At 35.2% G+C, this 11,118-nt stretch overlaps 1 protein-coding gene across 2 annotated transcripts; it reads left to right on the top strand.

Moving 5' to 3' along the window:
• The first annotated feature begins 374 nt into the window (after positions 1 to 374).
• Positions 375 to 10,893, top strand: LOC149786472 (uncharacterized). Of its 2 annotated transcripts, none has more exons than XM_089976927.1 (4): positions 375 to 497; positions 3,829 to 4,532; positions 5,012 to 5,156; positions 6,932 to 10,893. In XM_089976927.1, exons 1-4 carry the CDS (start codon positions 451 to 453, stop codon positions 7,107 to 7,109), a joined length of 1,074 nt encoding a protein of 357 aa, XP_089833053.1. In that variant the 5' UTR covers positions 375 to 450; the 3' UTR covers positions 7,110 to 10,893. The 2 variants fall into 2 exon arrangements, with proteins under 2 accessions (XP_089833053.1, XP_089833052.1); XM_089976926.1 differs by lacking the exon at positions 375 to 497 and adding an exon at positions 1,354 to 1,436.
• Positions 10,894 to 11,118: the final 225 nt, after the last annotated feature.

The raw sequence follows: 11,118 nt of genomic DNA, 5'->3' as shown, positions 1-11,118 counted from the left end.
TGCACACTTTTTGTTTCATCAACCATGACTAAGAGCTCAAGAATTTGTTGAATGTCGGTTTGGTTGACTTACTTCTTCTCGTTTCACTGCAGCACGAATTTACAGTTTTAATTGTACACTAGTCAATGTAATATGCTTCACGTGCTTTCCTTTGTGCGAGATTAAGCCGATAAATGTGCCCCTGGCCCGTGATGATATTGATTTCGGTTTAGGGAATGATATCACATATTCATTAAAACCTGCAAATATCCGCAGCAAATTTTGTCGGCACATATCGGTGTACATTCTATACACTTACCGGTATCTCTCGCAGCTATGGAGCTTCCGTCAGCTGAAGGTTGTTTTTTTTTTTGGGGGGGGGGGGGGCGGTGACATGTACATTATATTTCGGAGCAAATCCTATGCTTGGTGACTTGGAGATCTACGTGGAATCTCACAACCCTCTGTCATATGGCCATTTTGAATTTCGCGCAAGATATGGCTACTACCAATCACCGGTAATCGTCGAAAGTGTACGCAGATTTGTTCCGGAAAGATTTGCATGCAGCAACATTTCACATTATAATGAACAGGTGGCATTAGACCCACATATTGTAAATCATTATCAACACATATGGGGGAGGGGGATTATTGGGCTAGGGCAAGGCTGGATAGCTTAAACAAGGTACAAAATAAATTCCGTTAAGGGCTATAAACAGGCACCATTTATTCACGTCTTGATTTCGTGTGATTATCAGAATATAACACGTGGTTTGAAGATATAAATATTGTTGCTTTCAAACTAGTCAGTAAATGAATGACTCTATTTACCTACATGGCAAAATGACCCCAAACTATATTAATAAACAGTATTATTTGACAAGCAGAATGTTTTACAAATGAAGCAACGTTGTCACATAAGACGGTGTCCATTTTAAACCGTTGTTCCAATATGAGCATTTAGTGTATTATATTGATGCTAAAAGTTCCCTTTAAACGTATTTAACATCTTGGAGATGATGATGAGTTGCTGTTTTAGATCATGCCGAGGTTAAATAAATCAACAGAAGTCTGAAGTTTTATCAATAAAGTACGGCGAAATCTCTGACCGATAAGGTGATTTCATGTTGTCAGATATTTCACCGTACTTTATTGATAAAACGTCAGACTCCTGTGATATATTTTATCGTGTGGTACCGGCACCACCTGCGCGTTAATTTTGGCCTGGGAACGGGCCATTACTACAGCCTCAGGATGCGCATGTCCGGTAACTACCCAATCGGAATATCATTGGCATTTTCTATCGCATGCAAGTAAATAAGGCAACTGACATAGGAAAGATACGAAAGTATTCCGTATGGTAACTATCGCGCTGCTTCCGCAAACACAAAGATGTCTACTCTTGTAATGAATCCAGACGAAGACTTTATTTTACATGGCCAAAGTACATCTTTTTGGTAATAAATACAAAGGAATTATATAATTCAAGATAATACTCAACGAAATTAATATGATGCAGAACTTTTAACAGTTGCAAAATATATTTAAAAAACGAAACAGTGAACTACTTCCTAATTTCGATAATGTTTAAACATTCGGTGCTATATCGGTTGCAACGTCTTAGTGACATTATTGCACAGTGTAAAATCAATAACGGGGTTTCAAAATTCATTGTCGTAATAAGTTTTGAAAGGCATTGTTTGCTTTATGTTCCCTTTAAAACCCCAATGCCGCCGTGTAGCATAAATTTAACTATCCAACCTAACCAATGCTGGAAAGATAGAAATGATTTGATAAAATAGATATCTGACATAAACCGTTTTTTGAAATAATAAAGATGTTAGGTTTAAACGACGTTGAAATATTCAGTTAAGAATTATGAGGTGCCACCAGTTAATGCAATCCACAAAGTCACTCATAATTACGTTCTTTTACGGGAGTGCTCAAAACTTGTGATATGATACATTCCACAAACTCCGTTAGTGACTAAACTAATAATAACAACATTCATATGTGGCACAACTTTGATTTTTGTTTACAATGGTAAGATCAGTAACATGGCTTGTTTACCCATTATTTGCTTCAACGCTATTGTGGTGTTTTTGGGGTACATTTAAAAAACGAGTCAACCCGTGGTGTTTTGTGTGGTTGTGCATCTCAAAAAAACATTATTTTGCTTGGTTATCTTGGTTACTAGGTTGGACAAATGTTGTGCAGCCAAGTTTGCTAAGCTGATGTTTGAAAGATGCTGTGTTTCATAGCAAATTAAATGATTCTTACAAGACTAATGATTACATGCTCTGCCTACAAATCAAAGCATCAACTGACATTTGTATAGTTGACGAAGGAGGATGGGTACTAATATTAGTATTTTACCTGTCTGCGAACAAATGTCAGATTGGGAAAACATCAAATGAGGTTGAAGAAGGAGGATGGGTTCTAATAGACTTCAGATTGGGGAAAACATCAAATGAGGCTGAAGAAGTAGGATGGGTAATAATAGACAAATGTCAGATTGGGGAAAACATCAAATGAGGCTGAAGAAGGAGGATGGGTACTAATAGACAAATGTCAGATTGGGGAAAACATCAAATGAGGCTGAAGAAGGAGGATGGGTTCTAACAGACAAATGTCAGATTGGGAAAAACATCAAAGGAGGATGATATGTACATGATAAAGTTGTAAAGAGAAATTTGGTGGAAAATTAATTGATCAGAGACACAAATATGATAAGTGTTCAACTCTTAAATAGTTAAATAATATTCTTAAGATTTATTTGAAATAAATTAATAACTAACATACACTGTTATTCTGACACCAGGCTGACCAGTCCTAACACTAACCTCTTAATGCTGAGCTCCAAGCGAGGCAGCTGTTAGTACCATTTTTGTAAGTCTTTGGTATGACTCAGTTGGGGATCAAACCCACGACCTCCCGCATCGAGGCATATTTATTAAGAGAAAGAGCTACAAAATGTATAAAGCAAAACACATCAACAATTTGCAAGAAATCGGGATGACATGGTAAATGTTAACAGAAAATGTAATTGAATATATTTCAGATATCAAAAATAAAACTAATGCAGTACAACCATGAACTATAAAGTAGTCCATCAGCCATATACAGTGTAAATACTAATGCAGACAGCCATGAATTGGAAAGTAGCCCATCAGCCATATATAATGCAGTATGGCCACAAATTGGAAAGTAGCCCATCAGCATTATATAATGCAGTACAGCCATGAATTGAAAAGTAGCCCATCAGCCATATACTGTATAATGCAGTACAGCTAGCCCATCACCCAAATGCCTGTGCAAATATGCACAAATGAGGTTTGTCCATCAGCAAACAGTTGTTTAACCCATGAAATTAGTTGTAGCATCTCCAATTAATGGACAATAATTGGCAAGTCGTTCAGAATAAACAAATCAGACATTACCAAGACATCATAACTGCTCTGGTGGCCTAGTAGTTAAAGCATCATCCTCAGAAGAGAAAGGTCATGGGTTCGATCCCTGGCCCAATCACATCAAAGACTTACAAAAATGGTACTAACAGCTGCCTCACTAGGCGCACAGCATTAAGATGTCATTCTTAGGATTGGTTGGCTGGGTGTGCTAGACATCACTATAAACTGCCACACTGCAGACATCGTAGCGATATGAATGAAAACTTGTTAAAGCTACGTTAAAAATCCAAATCACATCACATCTTAATAAATATGATACTGCAGCAATTTTCATGAATTTATTATTATTATTGATATTATTATTATTTCTTGTTCTCAAAAATGAATTGACACCATTTTGACCCTGTAATATGAATTGTTTTCTTTTGTTTTTCATTAGGGAGAAACCTGAATATTTAAACAACTCACAGCTGACTACTACAACAGATAGATTATGTCAACACACCCTGTTCAACCCTACTAACTACAAAGAAAAATATTCAAGATCCATTTCCAGTTTTGACAGTTTGAGTAAAGATCAGAAAAACAGCCTGAATCGGAGTGTTACTTTCAGTGATGATCATCACGACAAATATTCAGCCTCCAATTATGGTCAGCAGAAATTGCTAGATGTTCCAACAAGAAGAAACCATGATGAAGTATTGTATAGATCATATAATGAAGATCGGAACAGATTAAATAGCACACCTTGGTCACCACGGGAGTCAGAATGGTATGTAAGACCCAAGCATTTATCATCCACAAAGGAATATCCTTCTCTTGAGAGTGCAGGAATGTCACGTTGGGCTGGCAAATCACACAGCAGATCAACAGGGACTATAGGAGCAGCCATTGCTTCAGAAATAAAACAGAAGGGCAAAGTCTATGATTCAGAGGAGGATTTGAGATTATCGATGACTTATTTTCCTGTGACATTGGGAGCACCATATGAACTGGAACCTTTTGGAAAGCTAGCACAGTCTACAGCTCTTTCAGAGCTAACAAGACGTTCAAAATCTGCAAAGTCATGGAGGAGTGAGAAATTTGATAGCTCAAAAGAAATGAATAAGTTATTCTTTAGAACTGCAGAGGCTCCCAAAACAGGTAAGGTTTGACCACAAGTAAGCATCTTTTTATAGATTGGCATGAATATTACATACTTTTTAACATGAATTCAGAATGCATTTGAGAGTGAGTTCAGTAATAAAACTGTGAATTTGATTTAAGTCAATGAACATTTATGGGAACTAAATAACAATAATGCCATCTGTGTTAACCTGAAACACAAAGCTTTAATTTGTGTATATTAAAGGTTGATGTTAACAAACACATTTGCTGAGTCTCTTTCAATAATATAGTCTGAATGTTTCTGTTTAGGTGGATGGATGGGATCCTTGAGGTTTGAAATTTAACCCCGTGTAAATTCAGATTATATCCAAATTCCAAATAAAATGTTAATCTACTTACAAGCAGCCCTTAAGGATCCATAAGTGCTCCTTAAAACAATTCCTTGAAAAGAAAGATCAACATTTTTTTCAACCTTAAATGATTAATATCATAAAATATTTTTGTTAAATACATAGGTAGTGCCTCAGTGCTCATGACTTCACCCTATGTGTCAAAACTGGCTAAATTGAGGATGGAAAAATTACGCATTGAAGAAGACCTACTGCTTGAAGCCAAAAGATTAGAGGAGCTTGAAAGAATTAGAGGGCCAAGACCTAGTTGGTAATTCATAGTCCCTTTCTTCTTACACTTTTTGCTAACTACTGTGTATTTGATCCAGCATGACTGTGCATGTGTTACTGAATGCATATATAATATATCAGAGTTAATTTATTGAAAATTTTATGTTTGAATAATTTCATGCACCTTGTAAGGTAGAGATTTCAAAGATTGGATTTTTTTTTTTTTTTTGAAATTGTGCACATCAGTCTCAAAATTTGATCATTTACCTGGGTTTAATTGGGATATGTAAACAGAATATTCACAGACTGGTTCACTATGTTTGTCATGATGCACTTTCTGTCATAAATACAAGGTCAGATGATTAATGATTCATTAATTTGTTTTAATGAAAGTCATAGATTTATACAAGATAATCCATTGTCATTGGTTAAAATGATTATAAATTACTGTGACATTCTAATTTAACTGAGTTAGATAAACATACTTCTGCAACTTTTTTTATTGTTTAAATACAGTCAGTACATTTTGTCCTACTTTGCATGTGTGTATTAATCATTATGTTCAAATCTCACACAGAACTATGGTTCTGAATCATATAATTTGACATATTTCCAAGGTTGTATTAAAGTTGATTTGCCTTTAAAGATTATATTGGGTATGCACTGAAAGCAGTATCAACTCCTGTTTAAATCCTGATTTTCCTGGATCAGTTACTCCATCCATTGATTTGTTCATCCATCCACCTGTCTATGCTTGTTCATCCATAAATCATCTTCATAAATAAAGCTGAGTAATATAACTAAATACATTTTCATACTTGTTTAAATTTTAACACAATTACAACATTATACCCCACCCCTTTGCAATATGTGAAGCAGACAGTATATGGGACAGTGAAGCAGACATTATATGGGATTCACTTTGTCCATATGTCCATTCATCCTTACAGCCTCATTGGTCATTCTACAAGTCCACCACTACTTTATCCATTAAAGGAAAACTTGCACCATGGGTGCCTCTAAGAATAGAACAATGTGTGTAATCAAACTTAGCTGCAATGACCTACTTTTTATGTTTTATGAAGAAAACAAATTAAATTTCATGTCCAGGCCCTAATATATTCTCACCTATAAATTACCACTAAACTTACACATATGGTATATCTTAGAATGGCCGAAGATGTGTAATGTAATTAAACTATGTCACTTTGACCTACTTTCTAGGATTTGTGAATATACACATAACTATTTATATATCCTTCCTGTTGGATAGTGACTTTGATACTTCTACACATACTGACATCAAACTTACACTGTGTATACATCTTGACATTAACATAGCGGTGCACCAAACCTTGATCTTTTTGAGCTAATTTCCAAATGTATGAAACTCGCTATAAAAAATTGTGCTCAGCATCCCTATCAGGAATATACCTTCTTAAGTACTGGACATATTGACTAAAAAATTACGGTGTGCATTTGTGGGATGAGTGAATGTGTTGCACCAAATCTGGGTCACTGTGATTTTCTCTCTAGGAATAATAGTAATTGTTTGTTATTGTGTATTGCTTAAAATTCTTCTGTAGCTGGCCATCTGTTGATAAAGCCTACAATTAGACTGCATCTTAGGACGATATCATTTTATGCAGCAAAACTAGATAAATGTGACCAATACAACAAGCAGGGGCATCTTGTAAACTCCTACTATGTGAGAAGTCCAGTTTATATGTATTATTTCTCCTTTAATGTGAGCCTTGATTTTGGATATTCATGTCTTACATACTTTCAGTCTATATTCTTCATGCTTTTTTACAGGTATGAATCAACAGGACCAGATTTTCACTACGAATCTCATAAGAACACAGAATTATTAAAACTGCAGAAAAACTGGCAGGATCTGATGGACTACAGAGAAGATTTGCTAAGATCTTCCAAAGATTTAGCACGTAGCTATGAGAGAAAGGATCATAGAGAAATTCTAGATGCATACTAATTATTCAAGTTTGAAGTTTGATCACGAAATTAACAAATAGTTTTTCGTTTAATATTAATTAATGTTATCATGACTAGTCAGAGAGTTAGCAGAGCTTATGTATATATCTCTGGCATACATATCCCACCTTGGAGACCTGTTGTTTATGTCTGTATAAATTTCAGTTATCATTCTGGGTGGGTGGAGCTTTTTTTGCAGGAATATTGTTAATTACTGGTACATCAATGTTTTAACCAGGAACGTATCACATTTTGACTCCTGATAGGGTATTTTAGGGTCTAAAAATGTGTATATGTACAAATGAATGTGACTTAGTCTCAGGTTCAAGTTCAAGGGAAAGTTCTTTTTATATTTATATGAACTTGTACTGTCATCATAACTCCACGTTATGATGTGTACTTTCACCATATCTCCAAGTTATGATGTGTACTTTCACCATACCTCAAAGTTATGTGTACTTTCACCAGATCTCCAAGTTATGATGTGTACTTTCACCATATCTCCAAGTTATGATGTGTACTTTCACAATATCTCCAACTTATGATGTGTACTTTCACCATATCTCCAAGTCCTGATGTGTACTTTCACCATATCTCCAAGTCCTGATGTGTACTCTCACCAGATCTCAAAGTCATGATGTGTACTCTCACCATATCTCTAAGTTATGATGTGTACTCTTTTCATGGCTGTTACATATTAACATTGATTTAAATATAATGGAACATGCTGCAACTTCAACGAGTGGGTTTGGATTTTGGAAGAAGGATGACAGTTTGGGGGTCAAAGGTCAGTGGTTAAAGTCTCTGTAAAGGAAAGAAAAAATATGGTTTCATTTCAGTTCTTCACCAAATTTTGTGGGGGACTTGCATGTTGGTTAAGACGGAAGCCTATCGATTTTAGGGTTAAAAAGTAAAAGTTATGGTAACTGATTGGAAGAGAAATAAGGTCATTTTAGTTTTACATACAGACCTGTACTAAACTTTGTGGATGGCTTGCATTGGAGTAAGGAAGAAGCCTATTGATTGTGGGGTAATAAGGTGAAGACCACAGTGACTCAAAGAAAAAACTTTTGATTTCATAATAATTTTAGTTCCAGACCTGGCACCAGTTTTGATCAAAGTTTGTAAGAGCTTTCACTTAAGACAGAGGTAGAAATATCCATTGCATGTGAACCTGAGAAACTACATAAATTGAATGCCAGGCAGACTTGTTTTCACCCAAATAGAAAATATTTTAAAAATTAGAATGGAATTTTATTTATTTTCCAGCAGCACACATTTGATCCTGACATTTTCTCTCTGGATGCCTACATGAGGATGTCTGAATGAATTATCTCCATATAATTCATTTTGGGTGATCGCTGTACATAAGAAATAACATCAATCCAAATGTGTCAGTTACTCATTTGATTAAGTAATCATAGTCCATAGTAACAGCCCTCTTTGTGAGCTCTTAAAAGAACAAGACTAGTGAATGTTTGTCATTTGTCAACACACCACCAGTGGGTAGTGGTTTCTTCAGCTTGACACACTGAATGCCTGTGATCTAGTATTAAACTTTTTTATTGTTCAATTGAAGAAATGGACACAGATAGCATGTGACAGTGGCTGGAGGAGGCTAACATGAGCTAATGGAGTATGGCAAAGAATATGGAAAGTTAAAATAATTAAACCAATCCCAATTTGTTTATTATATTGGCTTGTGAGGTAATTGCTAAACAAAAATCTCATGTGGAAAGCTTACTGATCCCCATTAATTTAAGCACAGTTTTAATAATGGATTAATGATAATGTGAACCAGATAGAAATAAAATATGGATAAGTTTTTGGTTAGGGTTTGCCAACTACTAGAAGGCTGACAGACAACAAGACAGCGTGGAACAAAATTTGTAAAAAAATATTATTTATTAGCTGATCTCAAATAGGTTTTATATGTGTGTGACACTTTGCACTAGTAGGACTGATGATATAAAGTATTAATGTGTCATTAGGACTAACAGTCTTAAGGGACAACTGCAATAATTTACTGGGCAAGTAGAAGAATCTGTTGGGCAACCATATTTGCAGAGCTGGTTGCCCAGGCACAATCATAGATCGTATAAATTTGTGTACCCCTGTTTAAGGTACAGAAGGGGATTATTGATTTGGGGATGGGGTCAAAGACAAATGGAGTTTGCAGAAAAACCTTTATTCTAGAATAAGTTCTTTGACCAAACTCTGTGGTTGGCTTGCACTTAAGTTAATGAAGCAACCTATAAATTCTGTGGACTAGAAATCAGAGGTTATGGCAACCCAAATAAGAACAAAATGCTTTCTATGAAGTAACTTTAGTTCAGGAACAAAGGTAAAGGTCACTAATTGAAATAGCCCTTAAATTATTGATTTATGGAATAATACAAAAAATATGAACATTTTATCATTTTAATAAAATTATGGTATTGGCTTGTCTGGGTTTTGTCTACTTCTTGGTTTCCATAATAGATTTATGTTGAGCTGGTCAGAGTACCTTTAACACTTAATATGCCCATGTTCATTTATACAAAACACCTCCAAAATGTTGCTTTTCGGTTACATCATTGTCTAGAAATCTTCAACAAATGAAAACACAATGACGGTGAAAGGGACAGTCAGCTTTTTAAATGCTCAAATAATTAGCACTTAGGCATTAAATGGAATCATCATATTCTTGGCTAAGCTTAGATTTAAAACAGGAAAGGCAAAAATCACATTTATTGAACTTCATGTCATGTCATCTTACAGAAAGAGAAAAGATTCCTGTGCCACAACCTGATATAAAAAACAAGGAACCATTGAATACCATTGGATTTGGAACTTCATTTTCTGAAAATGAACTGGAGGTCATTTTCTAAGTTTATTTAATGAACTTCTGAACATTTCCATTAGGTCATCAGTATTTACTGCAGTACGTCATATTTTCTTACACCTTACTGAAAATTGGTCTCACTTTTGGAAAACTATTGACTGTCTTCCTGAAAAGGTTTGTTAGGGTCGGCAGGTCTGCAATGCTTCAAGTAGATATGATATATGCTTAATAAGTGTTAAGACAGTTCTTCAAGACTTATTATAATGCCCTTTTGCTAAACCACCAGATATGTCACTTACAGACTTGATTTACTACTTTTCTTGATCCTCCAGCATTGATTTGACACTTCAATACTTACATTGCTAATATTGTATTTTCACTATTGTGGGGAGCCACAGTAGTTCAGTTTGTAATGCGTTAGACACATATTTAAAGAGTTACCAGTTTGATACACACTCTGGCCAGCCTGAGTCAGCTGCCACAGTTTGTCCCTGATAACGGCACTTATTAACCATTTCCACTGCATGATATAACTAAAAATGTGCTGAAAGTGCCTTTACAAACTAATGAATTTGTCCCTGGTAATAGGACTTAGTGGCCACACTCGCTGCACGATATAAGTAAAAATATTTTGAAAGTGCCATTACAAAATAACCAGATAACTAACCAATCCATTATTACCACTCCTGATCATACAACAGTAAAAAAAAATTAATTTCTGGCTCAAGAATAAAAAAGTATTACATTGTTGTAATACTTTTGAATAATGATGCTGAATTTGGTGAGGAGCTGGTAATTGGAATGAGTTTTGTGTAAACTGGATTGGTACTCTATACTATACATGGTTAAATTCAGACTGACTATGGTTGGATGGGGCTTGAGATTTTAAAGGAAGGCATCTGAACATAATTCTACAAATGAATAGGAAACCTGAAAGAAAATGCTGACAGCCACACAGATGGAGGTCTATCTCGGGTTCTGTAGGATAGGTCTTTGTATTTGGAGTGATACCCCGCTGAATCTGGAGGAATTGGAGGAAATATTTATCACATTACTGTATCTCATGGTCTTGATGGCTGCCAGGTGAGAAGCATAAATTTGATATCTCTAAAGCCTTTTCATTTAATGTTATCAAAGTTTAGGGAAATTTTCTATGTGGCATGTTCTAGTCACTGTTGTATCTTAT

Source organism: Sinohyriopsis cumingii, chromosome 12 (assembly GCF_028554795.1).
Source record: "Sinohyriopsis cumingii isolate HCF-2022 chromosome 12, ASM2855479v2, whole genome shotgun sequence".
Lineage (NCBI taxonomy): Eukaryota > Metazoa > Mollusca > Bivalvia > Unionida > Unionidae > Sinohyriopsis > Sinohyriopsis cumingii.
Note: the sequence above shows the minus strand (reverse complement) of the source record. Positions and strands in the feature narration are given on the sequence as shown.